This window comes from Platichthys flesus, chromosome 3, assembly GCF_949316205.1.
Source record: "Platichthys flesus chromosome 3, fPlaFle2.1, whole genome shotgun sequence".
NCBI lineage: Eukaryota > Metazoa > Chordata > Actinopteri > Pleuronectiformes > Pleuronectidae > Platichthys > Platichthys flesus.
The window spans coordinates 14,274,387-14,295,831 of NC_084947.1; the positions used below are offsets into that span (position 1 = coordinate 14,274,387).

The 21,445-nt window shown below is 41.4% G+C and overlaps 4 protein-coding genes across 5 annotated transcripts; all 4 read left to right on the forward strand.

Moving 5' to 3' along the window:
- The first annotated feature begins 1,034 nt into the window (after positions 1–1,034).
- Positions 1,035–4,876, forward strand: LOC133950872 (arrestin domain-containing protein 2-like). Of its 2 annotated transcripts, none has more exons than XM_062385035.1 (7): positions 1,035–1,329; positions 2,193–2,231; positions 2,384–2,444; positions 2,575–2,728; positions 2,883–2,979; positions 3,062–3,318; positions 4,024–4,876. In XM_062385035.1, exons 1-7 carry the CDS (start codon positions 1,074–1,076, stop codon positions 4,294–4,296), a joined length of 1,137 nt encoding a protein of 378 aa, XP_062241019.1. In that variant the 5' UTR covers positions 1,035–1,073; the 3' UTR covers positions 4,297–4,876. The 2 variants fall into 2 exon arrangements, with proteins under 2 accessions (XP_062241019.1, XP_062241020.1); XM_062385036.1 differs by having other exon boundaries at positions 2,578–2,728.
- An 880-nt stretch (positions 4,877–5,756) lies between these two features.
- Positions 5,757–10,285, forward strand: LOC133933365 (arrestin domain-containing protein 3-like). Its single transcript, XM_062380422.1, has 6 exons — positions 5,757–6,074; positions 6,200–6,260; positions 6,354–6,501; positions 6,595–6,691; positions 8,289–8,545; positions 9,160–10,285. The coding sequence occupies exons 1-6, from the start codon at positions 5,816–5,818 to the stop codon at positions 9,427–9,429; spliced, it is 1,092 nt and encodes a 363-aa protein (XP_062236406.1). The 5' UTR covers positions 5,757–5,815; the 3' UTR covers positions 9,430–10,285.
- Positions 10,286–10,726: 441 nt separating this feature from the next.
- Positions 10,727–16,082, forward strand: LOC133933815 (arrestin domain-containing protein 3-like). The gene is made up of 7 exons (XM_062381048.1): positions 10,727–10,859; positions 12,811–13,137; positions 13,271–13,331; positions 13,426–13,573; positions 13,666–13,762; positions 14,642–14,898; positions 15,512–16,082. The coding sequence occupies exons 1-7, from the start codon at positions 10,727–10,729 to the stop codon at positions 15,779–15,781; spliced, it is 1,293 nt and encodes a 430-aa protein (XP_062237032.1). The 3' UTR covers positions 15,782–16,082.
- Positions 16,083–17,791: 1,709 nt separating this feature from the next.
- LOC133950728 (arrestin domain-containing protein 3-like) lies at positions 17,792–21,093 on the forward strand. Its single transcript, XM_062384837.1, has 6 exons — positions 17,792–18,539; positions 18,630–18,690; positions 18,803–18,974; positions 19,114–19,201; positions 19,617–19,873; positions 20,959–21,093. Exons 1-6 carry the CDS (start codon positions 18,281–18,283, stop codon positions 21,085–21,087), a joined length of 966 nt encoding a protein of 321 aa, XP_062240821.1. The 5' UTR covers positions 17,792–18,280; the 3' UTR covers positions 21,088–21,093.
- Positions 21,094–21,445: the final 352 nt, after the last annotated feature.

Sequence of the window (21,445 nt, forward strand, 5' to 3'; positions counted from 1 at the left end):
CGTCTGACCACACCTCATTTCAAACCAAACACCAAATCCTGTAAGGGATTACAGAATTTGTTATCTGATCTAGATGGGAGCTGGAAAATAACTGAGTCACTTTACCTCATGATTGGTACTGCTTTGTCCCCTTCAAGGTGGTTATTAAGATTAAGATTAAGATGCATTTATTAGTCCCAAACACATGCACAGACATGCAAAGGAACACTCATGCAAGTAGGGAAATTTAATCTCTGCTTTTGACCCATCTGGTGCAGGACACACAGAGCAGTGAGCGACCATGTATGGCGCTCGGGGAGCAGATGTTGGGGGAGTAAGGTGCCTTGCTCAGGGGCACTAGACAGGGTAGGGAGACTCTTGGATTTTTGGACAGATCAATCCAGGTTCGTCTTTTGTTGTCTCTCCGAGAAGTTGAACCAGAGACGAACCAGAGACCTTCTCTGCCCATAGTCCAAGTTTCTGCCACTAGACCACCGCCTCTCTCATATGTGTGTGTTTGTTTATTTGTTTGTTAGCATGAGTACACAAAAACAACTCAACCAGGCTAGATGAAATTTCGTGGAGGGGTGTGCAAATTTGAATCAGAGATCCAAGATGTATTTTTCACTTTTCTTAAGATAAGCGTTTTTGGACTTATCTTATCGTTGCTTTTCTCATTTCATCTCATTTCATCAAATCTTATCATATTGTATCGCATCATTGAGTAGCGTAATGGACCATAGGGTATTGTGGTATGTAATCACATCTTATGTTATTTTATATCATCTCATCTCATGTTATCTTAGCTTATCTTATCTTATAATATACTGTATATTTTCTTAACCTATCTTTTGAATCCTACTTTTGTATTTTTTCAGTTTGCAGTTTTGTTACTGAACTGGTACGGAACGACAATTAGGGATATCCCACCAACTATTATCTTAAAATAGACAGGAAATTAATGAATGTAAGGTACAGGAAACATCTTCTCGCTGCCTCCTCAAAATTAAGACACACCCACTGAAGTTGTTGTGCTTTTTCTCTCGGTTCAGACAGTGGGGGTGGGTTAGTTTGTGTGCGTGTCTTCACGAGCCATGTCGTCCACCGTGAAAAGTGTGAAAGTCACCTACACGCCGGTGAATGAGCAGGACACGTTTACGTACGGAGACCTGGTGTCCGGCCAGGTGGTCGTGGAGGTGCTGAAAGACTGCGAGATCGAGTCTCTGTCTGTGAAGTTCAAAGGAAAAGCAGAAGTCTTGTGGACCGAGAGATACGGACAGACCACCGTTGTTTACAGCTCCAAGGACAAGTACTTCAGTCTGAAGCATCACTTCATCAAGAAGGACAAAGGTGAGTGGTCCACTGGGACCTCACACGGATTCAATCTGGAGTGGGATTCAGGTATGCTCGGATAGTGACGCAATGGAGAGTTTGGCGTGGCTGCACAGGGCCTTTCAAAATAAAAGCTCTCTGAAATATCTCGAATGTTAGACAGTTTTCAAAACGCCGCGGTAAAACTCAACAAATCGAAAAGCAGCCGACAGTCAACCCTCTTCTTCTTCTTCCTGCTCACACACCTTAAGAGAGATCACCACAGGAAAACTGTAAAAACGTCAAACCGGATGTAAAAAGATCATTTGTTCTATTTTGTGAATAATTTGCTAAAAAAAACAAATGTACAAAATAAAGTTATCTTATAAATCAGATATTTGTTATTTATTACAACTTATTATTTTCAGCGCCAAAGCCCGGAATAAGGGAGTAAAAACATTTCAGAAACCGATATATCAGTAGTTATAGAACTCTGGCAATGATTTCGATTTGTTACCAAAACCCAAAGATAAGTTAGGCTTTATTTTTCCCACTTCAACCAAGAACTTTAGTTTGAATAAAACACAATTACTACAAAATACTTGAATTGGGCAGAGAACCAGATATGAAATGAAAACACACATGCACACACTGTCTGCTTGGTTTATTTTGTGAGATAAAAGGTCTCCTATTACTGGATATCAGCAGACATAAAGACCTCCACCGATATGAATATGAAAGTCGGACATTGGCTGTTTTTTCTCAATTAACTGTTGTGTAGGTAGATGCAGATTATTCAATTTAAAAAACAAAAAAACATGAAGGATTTTATTTTTTGCCAGCCTAAATAACAAATGCTGATTCTTGTTAATCTGTGTTTTGCTTTTTTTTTTCTTTGTCAGACGACCAACCACTTCTTTCAAGCCAGAATGGAGAAACATGTAAGACACCCCTTGTGACACTTTTCCTGCTTCTGTCTCTTTACCCTCTCATCACATCAGACCTCCTTCCCCACAGATTCCTCCTAAGGGCTCCTTCCCCACATTCCTTCGAGACTGTAATCTTATTTAACCCTTTTCTTTTGCTTTTTCAGACAGTAGTGTTGTTGCCCCGGGATTCCACACCTACCCATTCACCTTTCAGTTCCCTTCCAAGTGAGGAACATATTTTTAGATCATGCTTTACAGGGATTTTGATGTAATAGGTTTGCTTGGCTAATTTTAAAAAGATGTTGCACATACATTTTATTGCCTTGACTTCTTGTGTTGCTCTGCTCTCGTGCAGTAGGAGTTTGCCGTCCTCCTTCAAGGGTTCTGTTGGTAAGATCGTGTACTTGCTGGAAGCCAGGCTGAGCAGATCGATGAGACTTGCCAAGAAAGATACGTCTAAGTTGAACTTCCTTGCAGGAGCCGACCTGAACAGTGACCCTAAGCTACTGGTATGTGCTGAGTTTATTCCAGTCATTCCTCCAAAATAAAATATAGTAGTGAGTGGATAATGAGTGGATTTTCATGTTTGGAAGAATTACCCCTTTAAGTGTGGTCTCTCTCTTGTTGTCTAAGTGTAATACATGCTTTTATCTGTTCTTTCAGGCACCACAGCAGGACTCTAAGGACAAAAAATTGAAGTTTTTCAACTCAGGATCAGTAGCCATGGATGTACATCTAGAGAGAACCGGTTTCTTCCAAGGTTAAAGCCCTCATTGTTAGTAATGACACTTCTCGCTCCCGTGCTTACGGTTGTTAAGGATGTTTTTTGGTTTGTTTTCCAGGAGAAAGGTTGAAGGTGGTGGCCAACATCCAGAACAACTCCGCCCGGGAAATCAAGCCCAAGTACACCGTGTACAGAAAGCACAGCTTCTTTGCCGGTGGGAAGAGAAGATTGGATACTAAAGATGTCTTCAGGGAGGTGGGAGAACCCATCCCACCTAATACTAACGAAATCGTGACGAGGTTCATCGCCATTCCCCATGATGTGGAGCCCTCCATCCACAACTGCAGCATCATCACAGTAGAACACAGACTTAGGGTACGCAGCTTTGACCAGGAGAACCGTGTGCTTGTTCTAATGAGTCTGTGCATTAAACGTCTTCTGAAATACTTTTATTGAAAGTTGTAGGGTTAATAATAGATGGTGCTCACTTTTTAGCAACAGCGAAGGCCCCTAAATTATGACACAGCTTACATTTGTCTACAGCGAGAATCCCCTTAAATTCTGTGATGGTCAATGTTCAGGACACTGTAACAACACATTGGTCAGAAACCCCTCAGCAAGCCCCCATGCCACTAACTTTCTACCAAAAGCTTTGTGATTTCAGGGGTTTGTTTTAAGACCAGAACATCTAAACATGTTTGTGTGATGTCCCTTTTATTTATGGCTATGCTCAGCCACCGCTCAGCAGACTGAGCAGCACAGCTCCTGTTTGAAGTCCTGCCTATTTTCTTGGCATACATCTGTTTGTCAAATGAGTCGGTTATGCACAAAGCTTGTCCTAATTGTATATGAACGTATTTAAAACTTGTAAGATAATAATTTGTCCCTAAGACACGGTAAAGCAGAATTCAACAAAAACCCTAAGAAGACATGAATCTGTTTAGTTTGGTGAATTGATAAGATAAGTATTATGTTGTTAGTCATGATGCACAACAAAATCTGTGACCGCCTACTTTTATTTATTACAGCAGATTAAAGAATTATAATTTTGTGTCTATAACTTCTTTATACTTTCCACAGGTGTATCTCGATGTCAAATATGCTTCAGACCCAGAGATCAAGTTACCCATTGTCATTCTGCCGGCGGGTCAGGGTTCCGCTGTGGCCCCACCACCTGCTGACTCTGACTTTGGGTGTGGATTTCCGAGCGAAAAATCCGGTAATCCAGAGATGGGAGGCTGGGGCGCTGCAGCACCTCATCCGCCAACCCAAGCCTTTGGTCCCCCCCCTGCCTACTGCGAACACGAGATGTACCCTCCTACGACAGATTATGACAACAAGTATGAGTCCTGAGAAGGTGTGTCGACATTTCAAGGAAATGGAATTAAGAGAAAAGGAAGAAAAGGAATTTTTATATGTGTTTGTATTGAAGAATGTAGTGAAACAAGCTACCTCTTTCAATACTTTCTTTTTTTGCATGATAGAGGGCGCTTGTTTTTCTAAAAATGAGAATGTTTTTTATTTCATAGATACTGCTTTTACCTCCTGCTGTGTACTTTGTATTGCATTGTGCAAGTATTCAAGCTATTTCAAAGTCGGTCTTTAGGCTGAATGATCTTGTGATGTGTTTTATTCCATTTAACTTATTCAACTCATTGTCCGTTACATTTCTTTAGGAAACTGCTTTTGAAATAGACTTGCAGACTGTTACCTGGTTTCCAAATGAACACTGATTAGCTAGAGTTACTACGACTGTTTCTGTACAAATGAGTCATGGCCCAAAATACTTGTACTTTTACTCAGAACTGGTGAAAAGTAGGAAGTGAGGATTCTACTTCTCACCTGTTACCCTTTTAGAGTGAATGTAAATTTGGACTGAAATCCTACCCTGTACAACAGCTGTAACCCAGGAACAATAAAGTATTAAACTTGACTTCAAGGGTTATTCTTATTTCACCTGGTAGTGAGAGGTCAGAGTCTCAGAATTGATGGTGCGACCAAGTTCTGCCTCCAGCTTAACATGATTGACGGTTTTAACTAGTAGTTGGAGATCCTTTCGTATTGATGGTGAGCCTCCCAACGTGATCCTATCTGGAAGAAGGCATCCATGAAATATTCCCTGTAGTGGTAGGGTGGTGCTAGTCACCTGGACTACATACAATCAGAAAGGGTGCATGCTCTTTTAAGAAACTGTCAAAGGACCAGTCACTGATATTAACAAACTACAGACAGTGGATTGAAAAAACACAGGCCGAGACTGATCACTGGTAAAAGTCTTTAAAGACGACTGGCGTAAAAAGACTCATTTATTTCAAAGGAACCAATTTTAGTTTTCACATATTGTTTCATTAAATGCTTGTGAATGATCACCTTTCCATTTAATTTAGTAAAGTTACATTTTGCATTTATGGTTTAACAGTCTGTGTCCCTGCAGCTCAGTGAATACACATTTGTTGGATATGATTGTTTGTCATGTCCAACAAGTGTGACACAGTGAGAAATCCAAACCCAGGTATTCACATCCATGTCAGGTGATCCATTCATAAGTACACATCCGAGGTGATTTATAATAACAAAAGGTGTTTTAACTTAATAGGTTACCTACCGCCATGGTTGTGTTCTCCATGCTCTCCGCCCACTCATGTGGTTGTCAGGTTATCTTTCTTATTCTCAACACAGAAAACGTGTTGCTTTGACTGAGGCCATCCAGTTGCTTTGTAATCTACATCTTTGCCGGCACACACCAGACAAACCAGCTCCACAAGATCTGCGACTGATTCCGGATATATAGCAGCTGTGCAGGGCCCACAAGGCTCAAGTTTCTTCTGGGATTTCACAAGTGACTTTTCCACCGTGTGTTTCTCTGCGGAAGATGACCATCCTGAATTTCTCTATTGAATATGACGGCGTCAACAGCCACAACATCTTCACTAATGGAGATACCATCAATGGAAGAATCATCGTGGAGGTTTCTAAAGAAACTAAAGTCCGGTCGCTTGTTTTCATAGCACAAGGAAAAGCTCGGGTTGTCTGGCATGAGTATTACGGGCAAAATCAGCACCGCGTTTTCTGGGCTGATGAGAAATATTACAGTATCGAGCATCATATCCTGAGAGAAGCGAGACAAGATGGTAACTTATTAAATTAATACAGCAATTTATATGTGAAACATTGTACCTAATATAATGACTTTTAAGATGATAAGCCATCATCAATATACTGTATTTAAGACTTATAATGAGTTACTGTTTTCCAGGTACGGAAGTCATTGGCAAAGGAAGACACATATTTCCTTTTTCATTTGCAATTCCTGACAGGTGCCTTTTATTCTTTTCTTCAGCTTTAGATGTAGATTGACCTTTATTTCTCTCCGGATCATTTTATTATTTATTTTTGATTTAACTTCACAGAAGAATCCCATCATCTTTCAAAGACTGCACTGGCAAAATCGTTCACAAGTTGAAGGCTGAGCTTAAACAATCGATGAAGCTGACAAAGAAGGCCAAATCCGAATTCACGTTCCGCTCCAAAGCAGACATGGATGTTCCCGGACTTCTGGTGAGAAATCCTTAATCTTAACAACAAAAGTAAAAACAGAGACAATAATTATATCCCTGAATTTATCTGAAGAGGGGATCTCTTCTTTTTTAGGAACCCCAGTATGGCTCCAAGGACAAATCTCTCAAGCTTTTTGGCTCTGGAAATGTTTCTATGGACATTCACACTAAACGAATGGGCTACAAGCAAGGTAATAATGTAGAAGAGGTAATCCTGCACCTGGTGACCTTTAATCCACTGCTCGTCCTTGTTCAGAAACTGGTCGGAACTCCCGTCGTTATCAGGTGACCATTGTTACATCATGGAAATATTCCATGCAGGCTCTTGTTGTCTAACATGTTCCTCTTTTGTAAACTGCTTCCTTATAGATGAAAACAGGAAAGGTGTGTAAAACCGCTCAGTGTGTCAATACTGTCTCCCTTCAGAGACCTCTCTCGGAGGATGTGGAAGTGCTCAATCTGTTGGAGAAGGACAGTAAAGATAGAATTCATATATTTTAGAAGGGTTCCAACCGGCTTTGGCAATTTTATTATTAGACTGTATTTTTGGTTGCATCTTGTCTATTGACATGCTCCTCAATATGGCTCCATATTGACCTGCAGTGGATTCTCTCTCCGCTAATGTGTTGTAGAAGTGACGTGTATTGTCACATCATGTTATCACTGTTGGGTTTCAACCGTAGTGTGTGTTCATGTGGTGTCGGAACGACAACCCAGAAAGTCTTTGAAAATGTTGGTAGGCTACACGATTAATCAAGTAGCTGATGTCGTCCCTTACAATCCTTTGTCTTTGGTCTTGGTTATGCAAATACAGGAAAGAGGTGTGAAGTTGTAGTGTAAACGCTCCTAAAGTCAGAAGCACAACACATTTAGTTTACAGCATCAATATATTTTCAATACTCCAACCCCGAAGCGAATATGCCAAAGTCAGAACAATTACTTCACAAGAACATCCGAGGAGCATGTGTGTGCACAGGTAGACTGTCTATAAAGATGGACGACACGTCTCCACTTCTTCCCACTGTATGAAAATGAAACAAAATATCCTGGATACAAACGGTGCCATCTTGCACATTTGGAGACAGAGTCTGTGCAAATTGGAGTGTGGTGGCAATGTCCCGCTGCAAGTCATCCTCTGCGGTAAAAAAAATTGGGTGAAATAGATAAATTAACACTTTGATATACATCAGTGTGATAAGTATGACTTAAAATGATAGAAACTATATCTGAGAACATTTGACTTGACTTTATAATTTGGTGTAAGTCCCATCAATTAACATGGAGCAGACAGGGTTTATGACTTTTCAGTCTGGTTTTAAGCTTATCTTATCGATTTCATGTTTTGAGCACTGTTTATTTACATCGCCACTGCTGCTCCTCATAGCCTTTTTCTGGAGTACAAATTTGTCCCATATCTTCCGTTATACAAGTGGTCATACTTTTGGATCTCTTCTGCCAAATGCTCTTCTATTTGGTACATATTCGTTCTTCTAAATCTTCTGTGGTTTCTGCCGGTATTATAGGGCATGAAACCGGAAATGTGTCTCCGGAAAGGATGTAGTTAGCAGACCAATCAGAGCCTTGCGGGCTGTGTGAGGCTTGCATAGCTTTGCTGTATAGTTCGAAAAATTTGGCGACGCACGCAAGAAGGGGTACGCAAGCACACAAGGGGCCCTTGCGCTTGCGTGTCTTGAAAACGCAGAAGCACGCGCCGGCCTTTATTCTGTACCACATCAGAATAGTTCTGCCCTTTGGAAACTGACTGTCGGTGCTTTATTCTTTTTACAGGTGAGAATGTCAAAGTCACGGTGGAAATCGTGAACCACTCCAGTCGTTCGGTGAAGCCCAAATTCTCACTGTACGAGAAAAAGAGTTTCTTCGCCCAGGGACGCAGGAGAGTTCACACTAAAGAGATCCTTAAGGACAAAATTGAGGCTCTTGCATCTTCGAGCAAAGACACTGTGACCAAGGTGATGTCCATCCCCAGAGAACTACCCCCCTCCATCCTGAACTGCTCCATCATCAAGCTTGAGTACAGACTGAAGGTAGCGTGCATTCAATTATCCAGTGGACTGATCGGATTGACTGCATTTTCTCTTTGTTAACTGCTCTTTTTAGCTACTGTTAAAATAACAAATGTGGGGAGCTTGTACAATGTTTTTCCTGTGTTCCTATCTCTTATTTTCAGTGACAGGTGACATGAAAATCAAAAAACTGAGATAAACAAATCATTTGGAATTCTTCTGTGCCATATTCATTGGGATAAGGGAAGGATTTCCCTGGCCACAGTCCCACATACGTCAGTGTAACAATCCCTGAAACCTTCGCTTCCTGTGGCAAAGCAAATCCGCACTGTGGCTTTAGGGGAAGTTCAACTCGGGTGAACTTTAACCTGTGATATTTGCTTTGCATTGGTGTATTGGAATTGGCAAATGCTAAAAGAAACTGAGTTATAAAAAGTGCACTCCAACATAATCAACAGACACTGTGAATTCAACATTTAAAGAAAGACAAAGCCTGTAGCAAACAAAGGATCATTTGCAGGCCCACTGACCTAAACACTGACACTGATGGGGAAACTTTCTGAATGAGAACATTAACATTTATCAGGAGATGTAAAGAAGAAATAAAAACTAGAAACTACTGTTTGTCTTTACAGGTCTATCTTGGTATGAAATGTACCAAAGACCCAGTGGTCAAACTCCCCATCGTCGTCCTTCCTGAAGCTGCTCCAGCAACAGCAACAACAAAACGACAGCCTGCGTCCGCTGCTTATGGATTTGAAGGCTTCGGGAACCCGACCCCACCAACCTGGAGCACCACACCCCAGCAAGCAGCACACCGACCCTTCGATCCCCCACCTGCCTATGAAGCATATGCAATGCCCCCCACTGTTAATTATTCTGACAAAAATAGCTCTTTGATGTAGATACCTTCCTTAAAAGTACCAAGCAGACCATTTATTTGGCTTTGCACTCCTTAAACGTGTACTGACTTGTGATGAACACATTTTTTAAACGTTACCAGCTGTAACATTGTGTGAGAGATGGTTAGAGACTCGGATGTGAAGCATGTTGTTCAGTGAACCACGCAGTCAGAGCCTTGGTCAATACATAGATAGGTTTTGTTATTTTTTCTCTCATTCTTAATCCCTTGGAAACATCATCCAACAGAAGGAAATGTGGCTGCAGAGGGCGCTGTTGCTCAGTAAAAGATACATAGTGTTGCTTTAACTAATTACTGTTAAATTGAATGTGCAGGAACAATGCACATGCGGAATGCACATTGATGTAGATATGATTGCTGTAAATAACAACTGATAACACTTTTTATGAAGCCCAAATTGTTCACTCTTCAAAATTAGATGATTATGAAATGCAACTAATTGAGTATTTACAATGTATAAATGAGGCTTTAAGTTTTATTGTAATGCTGTGTTATGAAATGATTTAATATACTTGTAATATCCTTTAAACTTCAATGTATAACTCATAATTATTCTTTTTAAGTAAATTTTCTTCGAAGTGTTACTGTGAGAAATACTTGAACTTGGCTTTCTTCACACATGCTATCGATACTCATGCTAGATACTTAATTTGAAGTACAAGCATATCTGATACTCTCCAGAGGAGGACTCCCATGACTTTGTTAAATGACTGACTACAGTCTCCCACATTCTTTGTACCAAAGTGTCCTTTGGCAAGAAACAGAGCAGGCTCATACAGCATGAGTGATGTGGGATAGAGAAAGTGCTGCACATAGATAATTGTGTGAATCAGTGAAAAGCTAAGGCGTATTGTTAAGCGCATTGGACAATGCTATATAAATACAGACCCTTTTCCATAATCTACTTGATAAAAGTGCTTACATTATGCTGTGCTGTACTATGACATCATTATCAATAGTCTTGATTGAGGAATATGAACTAGCACATTGTTGATCCACAATATCATTCTCATGGCTACACGGCCGCTGGCTAGAGATACCTGTGTGAAAGTGACACCTGCAGCTCTAGATCACGTGAGGACATGTGACACAGATACAGGCTCAGGAGAGGTCCACTGCTGCCCTGCACACAACATCCTTGAGCAGCAGCATAAGACTCTTCAGGTCAACTGTGGATCTATTCAAAACCTGCATCCAGTAAATTTACAGGATTTATTTTGCAATATTATTTCCAGTTTGCTTTCGCTGCATAAATCTTTTGCAAGGGCATTTATTTCACCATGACCGTAAAGCATCTCTCACTGGAGTACAACAAGCTGAATGAACGAGGGACCTTCTCGCCAGGGGACGTCCTCTCTGGAAAGGTGACCGTGGTGACCAACAAGGAAACCAAAGTGCAGCGTTTCCTGGACCGTGCAAAAGGACAAGCTGAGCTGACGTGGTGCAAACATGAAGGACAAACCATAGCGGTTCAAATCGACAAGAGGAAATACTGCTATTTCGAAAACATTATTCTCCAGGATAAAAACAAAGGAGATGCTTAGTAGGGTCCAACACAAAGCTTCTGATTTGACGAATCTGTTATATATTTAACCCTAAAAAATTTTATTTTTCTAAGGTTCAGAAATCATCAACCCTGGGAGAAACGTGTATCCTTTGTGATTCCAAATAGGTGTGTGTATGCTAACCTATCCTCACTCATTCAAATCTAACATACATGTACCAGCCGCTGAGATCAAATAATTTGTCATATTTATTTGGATGGTTATTTTTATTTCCTCTCAGGGACATGGGGCCAGATCACCTATAGTCTACGAGCGCTCAGCACCGTTCAGCAGACTGAGCATCACAGCTCTTATTTGAGGTCCTGCCTATTTTCTTGGCATACATCTGTTTGTCAAATGAGTCGGTTATGCACAACGCTTGTCATAATTGTATATGACTGTATTTAAAACTTGTAAGATAATAATTTGTCTCTTTCAATACTTTCCTTTTTTGTGTAATAGAGGGCCTTTTTTTTTCTAATAGTGAGAATGTATTTTATTTCATATACACTGCTTTTACCTCCTGCTGTGTACTTTGTATTGTATTGTGCAAGTATTCAAGCTATTTTGAAGTCGGTCTTTAGGCTGAATGATCTTGTGATGTGTTTTATACCATTAACTTATTCAACTCATTGTTACATTTCTTTAGGAAACTGCTTTTGAAATAGACTTGCAGACTGTTACCTGGTTTCCAAATGAACACTGATTATCTAGAGTTACTACGACTGTTTCTGTACAAATGAGTCATGGCCCAAAATACTTGTTCCAAGATTTTGTTTTTGCTCAGAACTGGTGAAAAGTAAAGGAAGTGAGAATTCTACTTCTCATCTGTTACCCTTTTAGAGTGAATGTAAATTTGGACTGATATCTTTCGCTGTACAACAGCTGTAACCCAGGAACAATAAAGTATTCAAATTGACATCAAGGGTTATTCTTATTTCACCTGGTAGTGAGAGGTCAGAGTCTCAGAATTGACAGTGTGATCAGGTCCCGCCTCCAGCTTAACATGATTGGCGGTTTTAACTAGTAGTTGGAGATCCTTTCGTTTGGTGGTGAGCCTCCCAACGTGATCCTATCTGGAAGAAGGCATCCATTGAATATTCCCTGTAGTGGTAGGGTGGTGCTAGTCACCTGGACTACGCACACTCATAAAGGGTGCATGCTCTTTTAAGAAACTGTCACAGGACCAGTCACTGATATTAACAAACTACAGACAGTGGATTGACAAAACACAGGCCGAGACTGATCACTGGTAAAAGTCTTTAAAGACGACTGGCGTAAAAAGGCTAGTTTATTTTAAAGGGAACCAATTTTTGTTTTCACCCAATTTTTTATTAAATGCTTGTGAATGATCAGATTCTCATTTAATTTTGTAAAGTTACATTTAGCATTTAACTTGTTGTGTATCTTGAATACTTTCCTTTAAGGTTTAACAGTCTGTGTCCCTGCAGCTCAGTGAATACACATTTGTTGGACATGATTTTTTGTCATGTCCAACAAGTGTGACACAGTGAGAAATCCAAACCCAGGTATTCACATCCATGTCAGGTGATCCATTCACAAGTACACACCCCAGGTGACTTATAATAACAAAAGGTGTTGTAGCCCAATGGTTGTGTTCACCATGCTCTCCGCCCACTCATGTGGAGGCTTTGTAATCTACATCTTTGGATTTGTTTGGTTACAGAGTTGTGCAGGACTGACAGCTGTGTCCAGTCACTTTGTGGGGCCACCGGCACACACCAGACAAACCAGTTCCACAAGATCTGCGCGACTGATTCTGGATATATAGCAGCTGTGCAGGGCCCACAAGGCTTGAGTTTCTTCTGGGATTTCAAAAGTGACTTTTCCACCGTGTGTTTCTCTGCGGAAGATGACCATCCTGAATTTCTCTATTGAATATGACGCCGTCAACAGCCACAACATCTTCACTAATGGAGATACCATCAATGGAAGAATCATTGTGGAGGTCTCTAAAGAAACTAAAGTCCAGTCTCTTGTTTTCATAGCACAAGGAAAAGCTCGGGTTGTCTGGCATGAGCATCACGGGACACATCATCACGGGACCAATCATCACCGCGTTTTCTGGGCTGATGAGAAATATTACAGTATCGAGCATCATATCCTGAGAGAAGCGAGACAAGATGGTAACGTATTAAATGAATACAGTAATTTATATGTGAAACATTGTTCCTAATATAATGACTTTTGAGATGATAAGCTATCATCAACAAACTGTTTAACGATATTTAAGACTTATAATGAGTTACTGTTTTCCAGGTACGGAAGTCATTAGCAAAGGAAGACACGTATTTCCTTTTTCATTTGCAATTCCTGACAGGTGCCATTTATTCTTATTCTTCACCTGTAGATGTAGATTGACTTTTATTTCTCTCCAGGTCATTTCGTTATTTATTTTTGGTTTAACTTCACAGAAGAATCCCATCATCTTTCAAAGACTGCACTGGCAAAATCGTTCACAAGTTGAAGGCTGAGCTCAAACAATCGATGAAGCTGACAAAGAAGGCCAAATCCGAATTCACGTTCCGCTCCAAAGCAGACATGGATGTTCCCGGACTTCTGGTGAGAAATCCTTAATCTTAACAACAAAAACAAAAACAGAGACAATAATATCTCCCTGCATTTATCTGAGGTTGGGATCTCTTCTTTTTTAGGAACCCCAGTGTGGCTCCAAGGACAAATCTCTCAAGGTTTTTGGCTCTGGAAATGTTTCTATGGACATTCACACTGAACGAATGGGCTACAAGCAAGGTAATCATGTAGAAGAGGTAATCCTGCACCCGGTGACCTTTAATCCACTGCTCGTCCTTGTTCAGAAACTGGTCGGAGCTCTCTCGGTTATTTTAGAAAGCAGATGACCATTGTCACATCATGGAAATATTCTATGCAGACTGTTGTTGTGTAACATGTTCCTCTTTTGTGAAAGGACCCTGCTTCCTTACATGTGAACATAGGAAAGGTGTGTCAAACCGCTCAGTGTGGCAATACTGACTCTTTACAGAGACCTCTCTCTGGATTAGGTCACGAGGAGGAAGTGTTAAATCACGTTTAGTTTACATCATCCATATATTTTCCACCCTCCAACCCCAAAGCGAATACACTAAAGTCAGAACAATGACTTCACAAGACCTTCCGAGGAGCATGTGTGTGCACAGGTAGACTGTCTATAAAGATGGACAACACGTCTCCACTTCTTCCCACTATATGGAAATGAAACAAAATATCCTGGATACAAACAGCGCCATCTTGGACAATTGGAGACAGAGTCTGCGCAAATTGGAGGATGGTGGCAAGTTAATCCTCTACGGTCAAAAAATGGGGTGAAATGGATAAATGAACCCTTTGACATACATCAGTGTGATAAGCATGACCTAAAATGATAGAAACTATATTTGAGAACATTTGATCTGACCTGACTTTATAATTTGCTGCAAGTCCCATCCATTAACATGGAGCAGACAGGGTTTATGACTTCTCAGTATGGTTTTAAGGCTTATCTTATTGATTTCAAGTTTGAGCAGGTTTTTGGGACAATGGTCAAGTAAATGTGTTGTATGCATTAATTCTGTGCCACATCAGAGTAGTTCTACCCTTTGGAAACTGATTGTCTGTGCTTTATTCTTTTTAAAGGTGAGAATGTCAAAGTCACGGTGGAAATCGTGAACCACTCCAGTCGTTCGGTGAAGCCCAAATTCTCACTGTACGAGAAAAAGAGTTTCTTCGCCCAGGGACGCAGGAGAGTTCACACTAAAGAGATCCTTAAGGACAAAATTGAGGCTCTTGCATCTTCGAGCAAAGACACTTTGACCAAGGTGATGTCCATCCCCAGAGAACTACCCCCCTCCATCCTGAACTGCTCCATCATCAAGCTTGAGTACAGACTGAAGGTAACGTGCATTCAATTATCCGGTGGACTGATCGGATTGACTGCATTTTCTCTTTGTTAACTGCCCTTTTTAGTTACTGTTAAAATAACAAATGTGGGGAGCTTGTAGAATGTTTTTCCTGTGTTCCTATCTCTTATTTTCAGCGACAGGTGACATGAAAATCAAAAATCTAAACAAATCATTTGGAATTCTTCTATGCCATGATCGATTCAATGGGATAAAGGAAGGATTTCCCTGGCCACAGTCCCACATACGTCAGTGTAACAATCCCTGAAACCTTCGCTTCCTGTGGCAAAGCAAATCCGCACTGTGGCTTTAGAGGAAGTTCAACTCGGGTGAACTTTAACCTGTGATATTCGCTTTGCATTGGTGTATTGGAATTGGCAAATGCTAAAAGAAACTGAGTTATAAAAAGTGCACTCCAACATAATCAACAGACACTGTGAACTCAACATTTCAAGAAAGACAAAGCCTGTAGCAAACAAAGGATCATTTGCAGGCCCACTGACCTAAACACTGACACTGATGGGGAAACTTTCTGAATGAGAACATTAACATTTATCAGGAGATGTAAGGAGGAAATATTAACTAGAGCTAATGTTTGTTTTTACAGGTCTATCTGGATATCAAGTGTAGCATAGACCCAGCAGTCAACCTCCACATCGTCGTCCTTCCTAAAGCTGTCCAAGCAACAGCAACAGCAAAACAACAGCCTGCGTCCGCTGCTTATGGATTTGAAGGCTTCGGGAACCCGACCCTACCAACCTGGAGCACTACACACCAGCAAGCAGCACACCGACCCTTCAACCCCCCACCTGCCTATGCAGCATATGCAATGCCCCCCACTGTTACTTATTCTGACAAAAATAGCTCTTTGTTGTAGATTCTTCCCATAAAAGTACCAAGCAGACCATTTATTTAGCTTTGCACTCCTTAAACGTGTACTGACTTGTGATGAACACATTTTTTAAATTTTACCAGCTGTAACATTTTGTGAGAGATGGTTAGAGACTCGGATGTGAAGCATGTTGTTCAGTGAACCACGCATTCAGAGCCTAGGTCAATGCAAAGATAGGTTTTGTTATTTTTTTTGTCATTCTTAATCCCTTGGACCCATCATCCAACAGAAGGACATGCAGAGGGCACGGTTGCTGTTGTATCGTCTTTCTACTCTGTTTGTTTCATGCTGTGAAATAAAGATTCAGATTGAATGACATCATTTTGTAAACGTAATTGTGATAAGAGATGCGGGTCATCCACTAAACAGATGACAGGTGGGTTGATCCCAGTCTCCCACATTCTGTGCACCAAAGTGTCCTAGGGCAGGGGTTCTCAAACTTTTGCAAGCCGGGCCCCCTAAAGCTGGTTAATGGTAGTTGGGCGTGATCTTCGATCCTGATTTATCCTTTAATAGTCACTTAAAACAAATTTCTACGACCGCTTTTTTCCACTTGCGTAATATTTCAAAAATTAGACATGTCCTTTCACAAAAAGATGCAGAAAAACTAGTCCACGCCTTTGTAACATCGAGACTGGACTATTGTATTTCATTATTATCAGGCTCCAGCAGGAAGTCGTTAAAGACTCTACAGCTTGTCCAAAATGCTGCAGCACGTGTCCTGACGAGAACAAAGAGAAGAGAGCACATTTCTCCAATATTAGCATCGCTACACTGGCTTCCAGTTAAATCTAGAATAGAATTTAAAATTCTCCTCCTCACCTTCAAGGCCCTTAATAATATAGCGCCTTTATACCTTAAAGAGCTGTTAATACCTTATAAACCCACTAGAGCACTCCGCTCCCAGAATTCAAGCCTACTTGTCGTCCCTAAATTCTCTAAAAGTAGAGTAGGAGCCAGAGCTTTTAGCCATCAAGCCCCTCGGCTGTGGAATAATCTACCACTTTCAGTTCGGGAGGCAGTCACCATCTGTTCGTTTAAAAGTAGGCTCAAAACCTTCCTTTTTGATAAAGCTTATAGTTAGAGCTAATTAGTGCGCCAGAACGTTACTTGTTCTATTTTATGACACATGACACACGGAGCTTCTCTTTCCAGCTTCTCCTTCCTCTTCTCCATCCCTATCCCCCTTCCCCGGAATCCCTTTGCTTTATCACCCGCAGATCCAGGGCCTCTGTGGCCGCACCATGGATTACGGTTTGTGGATCGCGCACCGGGGGTCGCGGTGTTGGATCCAGTGTGGCGGATTCTGAGTCATGTGGGCTGATCGTGGTGCTGGTGGCGGACCCTGTGTCGCGTTGGCATTGGGCACGGGCGGTGGACCAGGACCGCAGTGGTGGCTTGTGATGGGTCCTCCTGGTGGGCGGCGGTGGACGGTGACTGAGGACTGAAGTGGCGTCTGGTCTGGATGGTGGATCGTGGTCTAGATGGTTGCTGAGCATGGACTGTGCTTCATCAATGCTGCTAGAGACTTTGATTATTGATGATGTTCTCCTGCACGTGGCATCTATTGCACTTCTGTCCGTCCTGGGAGAGGGATCCCTCACATGTGGCTCTCTCTGAGGTTTCTACATATTTTTACCCTGTTAAAAAGGGTTTTTTGTAGTTTTTCCTTACTCTTGCTGAGGGTTAAGGACAGAGGATGTCACACCCTGTTAAAGCCCTATGAGATGAATTGTAATTTGTGAATATGGGCTATACAAATAAAATTTGATTGATTGATTGACTCCTGGAACTAAACAGTATTTGATTTGCTTGTGTCCGTCCAGCCCCTTGCATCTCGCCACTGAGGAACCTTTCACTAACCAGTGACATGTCGTCTTTCTTTTTAAAAAAGAAAATGTTTTAATTCTGTGACATTGCGCCCCCCCCTGGAGAGTGTCCGCGCCCCCCACTTTGAGAACCACTGTCCTAGGGCAAGAAACAGAGCAGGCTCAGACAGCGTGAGTGATGTGTGATAGGGAAAGGCTGAACATAGATAATTGTGTGAACCAGTGAAAAGCTAAGATGTACTGTTAAGAGCATAGGACAATGCTATATAAATACAGACCCTTTTCTATAATGTACTTGATAAAAGTGCTTGCATTATGCTGTGCTCTACTGTGACATCATTATCAATAGTCTTGATTGAGGAATATGTACTAGCACACTGTCGATCCACGATCTCTTTCTCAGAAGATGGAGCCTTGTTCGGGCTACACGGCCGCTGGCTAGAGTTACCTGTGTGAAAGTGACACCTGCAGCTCTAGATCACGTGAGGACAGGTGACACAGATACAGGCTCAGGAGAGGTCCACTGCTGCCCTGCACACAACATCCTTGAGCAGCAGCATAACACTCTTCAGGTCAACTGTGGATCTATTCAATGCAATATTATTTCCACTTGGCTTTCCCTGCATAAATCTTTTGCAAGGGCATTTATTTCACCATGACCGTAAAGCATCTCTCACTGGAGTACAACAAGCTGAATGAACGAGGGACCTTCTCGCCAGGGGACGTCATCTCTGGAAAGGTGACCGTGGTGACCAACAAGGAAACCAAAGTGCAGCGTTTCCTGGTCCGAGCAAAAGGAAAAGCTGAGGTGACGTGGTGCGAACATGAAGGACAAACCATAGCGGTTCAAAGCGACAAGAGGAAATACTTTTATTTCGAACACATTATTCTCCAGGATAAAAACAAGGGAGATGGTTAGTATGGTCCCACTCAAAGCTTCTGATTTGACGATTCTGTCTTATATTAAACCCTAACCCTAACCCTAAAATCTTTATTTTTCTAAGGCTCAGAAATCATCAACCCTGGGAGAAACGTGTATCCTTTCACCTTTGTTATTCCCAATAGGTGTGTGTGTGCTAATCTAACCTCACCCATTCAAATCTAACATACATTTACCAGTCGGTGAGATCAATAATTTGTCATATTTATTTGGATGGTTATTATTATTTCCTCTCAGGGATATGCCCTCGTCTTATGAAGGGAAATGGGGCAAGATCACTTATAGTCTACGAGCACAGCTGACTCAGTCGATCTGGCTCGTCCACAAAACCAAGATGGAGTTTCCTTTCCTCACCAGGTCTGAGTTCCCCTTTGCCTCCAGATCAGAGACGATGATCATCGGACTCAAGGTAAGATTTTTTTTTTTCTGTTAAACTTCAGTGAGATATGTTTTCTACTCACTTCTGTCAAGCTAAATTTATGACACTTTAATGACCAACGTTGATATATTGTAATAATCGATTACAATGTCATGTCTTCGTTTGTCAGGAGCAGCAAAGTGCGACCACGATTTCATTTTACGGCCTTGGAAAGGTGACCATGAATGTTATCTCTGAGAAAATGGGAGTGAAGCAAGGTAAACAGGGTTTTTTAGAGAAGAATGATCTGATATCTGTTAAGAGGTCTTATCTCAATCATCAGAATCAGAATCAGAATCAGGTTTATTGGCCAAGTTAGTTTTCACAAACAGGGAATTTGACTCGGTAAAGTGGCTCTCAGTTACTTATAAAGAATACACATCACAAAACAAACATAACAAAACAAAACAAAGCAAAACAAAACAAAACAACACAACAGTCCGAAACAGTGCGACGGTCTAGGAAAAGAAGTGCAGGTATGCATATTACAATTTTCCAGTGAGGGTGAAATAAGTAAACATGATTAGATATAATTATAATATATATTATATATAATATAATATAATTTCGGGAGTAGCTGTACAGTGGTTATACCTGATGAATCATGATGAATGCTTGTTTTTTTTTCATCAGGAGAGGCGTTGGGAGTGTCTGTAGAAGTGCTCAATGACTCAGCGCGCACAGTCACACCCAAATTTTACCTCTGTGAGAAGCAGACGTTTGTCGCCCAGACGAAAAGGGCCGTGCACACAGACGACGTGCTCTTTGGGACAGGAGACTCTGTCCCGGCCCAGACGAGTCGCGTCGTCACCAAAGTTCTGAGTATCCCTCCACAGACGCACCCCACTTTCTTCAACTGCTGCCTGATGAAACTCGAGTACAGACTCAAGGTACAGATTCACTGGGGTGGGTTTATTTCACTGTAGACACTGTCCCGCAACCAAATCATTTGGTGATATAGTATCTGTGTAACTGGGCCAATTCTACAGCAGTATTCTGCATCACTGAGTCCAAAGTGCATCAAGATCCACTCCATTTTATTCTACTGTTATGATTCCAAAGAATCTTTGCACATATTTATAACATGGCATGTATAGGCCTGCATTGTCAATGTGGAGGATTTGATAAAGTCTTTTACTAGTACGTCCACTTTTGGGGGACCCGTTCTTATGAGGGTGCACCCCCGCATCAACTCTCCCCTTTCTACCGTTGTACTCCCTATAGGTATGTTACATTTCAGTCATTTAAGTGTTTGCAGGTTTGCCTCTCTGTTATTGTTAAGTTTACGCATTATCTGAAGGTTACAGTGATGTTTGATTTGTGTACGGGCTCCACATATGTACAAAAGTAACCGGAGGATTAATGTTCTTTATTTACACAAGATAAATCCCAGCCCGCGACATTGCTAGACGCCAGCATATAGTCTGTTTCAAAGTGTAACGAGAGAATGGTAATGTTCACAGCCTCAGTGAGGATGAGATCCTGTGGTGTCAGATTACTGCTGATGAGACTCGGTGCAAAGAGAGACACTCCTCTCGACCCTGGGGCTATTTTAACTTCATTAATGCACCTTTGGAAAAATACACTTGACTTGAATTTATAGTGAAGTGCCTTTAAAAAAAGTATTCTGTGCAAGACATGTAGTGACAACAGCACCACATGGTGGCTGTGTGACGGGGTGAGACAGAGGGGGAGGAGTGGTTACAGGGTGAGGCCCCTCAACATGTCCACACACTAATGAGGACACGTTAAGGGGAAAGTCTCACATTACAGTGAAACCTGTTCTGTTGCACCATGAGCTCAGCAGTGCTCTCAGTAAACGCTGGTTTAGTGACAGACCCAACAAAGTAATCATACTGTTCAATGAAAACAAAACTCTATTTGGATATTTTTATATTTAAAATGCTTTGAATGACCTGAATTTGATATGCATAATCTGAATGAACCATTAAAAAGTGTGTTTCTTTGGTCACAGGTCACTCTCGATGTACCGCTGGCTAGAGACCCGGAGATCAAACTTCCTCTGGTCGTCCTGCAGGGTTCACCAAAGCCACATCAACAAAAACCAAAGAGATCCATCTGGTTCAGGAAACTTCCTGGTTGAAAGGATTCATTGGATCAGAAGAGGCTGGCAGACAAGCTGTATGACATGGAGAGACAGGACTTAGAATAACAACCCAGTAACTCTGCCTGTTCGATGTAGATTTCTCTGAGAGACGTTCAAACTCTCTTTACCACTAGATGGAGATGTGTCACTAAGTTATCTGCCAGTAACAGCTGATTCATTTATATGAGAGGATTTGAGCTCTTTCATCCAAGTACTGGCAACAAAATATACAAATATACAAAAAGTAACCTGAGGTAGAAGTCTTGCATTTTAAACTATGGTTAGATAAAAGTATAGAAGTCCTATCATCTCAATAATTTGTCAAGTCCATGCACTAATTCTTATTTTTTATTAC

Bases quoted from the DNA above. Each gene is read 5' to 3' on its own strand.
- LOC133950728 (XM_062384837.1), top strand. From the start codon at position 18,281: ATGACCGTAAAGCATCTCTCACTGGAGTACAACAAGCTGAATGAACGA. The intron at 18,691-18,802 runs GTGTGTGTGTGC...ATTTCCTCTCAG, and splicing joins ACCTTTGTTATTCCCAATAG to GGATATGCCCTCGTCTTATG. The intron at 18,975-19,113 runs GTAAGATTTTTT...TTCGTTTGTCAG, and splicing joins CGATGATCATCGGACTCAAG to GAGCAGCAAAGTGCGACCAC.
- LOC133950872 (XM_062385035.1), top strand. From the start codon at position 1,074: ATGTCGTCCACCGTGAAAAGTGTGAAAGTCACCTACACGCCGGTGAAT. The intron at 2,232-2,383 runs GTAAGACACCCC...TTGCTTTTTCAG, and splicing joins AAGCCAGAATGGAGAAACAT to ACAGTAGTGTTGTTGCCCCG. The intron at 2,729-2,882 runs GTATGTGCTGAG...CTGTTCTTTCAG, and splicing joins ACAGTGACCCTAAGCTACTG to GCACCACAGCAGGACTCTAA.
- LOC133933365 (XM_062380422.1), top strand. From the start codon at position 5,816: ATGACCATCCTGAATTTCTCTATTGAATATGACGGCGTCAACAGCCAC. The intron at 6,692-8,288 runs GTAATAATGTAG...TTCTTTTTACAG, and splicing joins ACGAATGGGCTACAAGCAAG to GTGAGAATGTCAAAGTCACG. The intron at 8,546-9,159 runs GTAGCGTGCATT...TTGTCTTTACAG, and splicing joins AGCTTGAGTACAGACTGAAG to GTCTATCTTGGTATGAAATG.
- LOC133933815 (XM_062381048.1), top strand. From the start codon at position 10,727: ATGACCGTAAAGCATCTCTCACTGGAGTACAACAAGCTGAATGAACGA. The intron at 10,860-12,810 runs GTGCAAAAGGAC...ACAAGGCTTGAG, and splicing joins AGTGCAGCGTTTCCTGGACC to TTTCTTCTGGGATTTCAAAA. The intron at 13,574-13,665 runs GTGAGAAATCCT...CTTCTTTTTTAG, and splicing joins TGGATGTTCCCGGACTTCTG to GAACCCCAGTGTGGCTCCAA.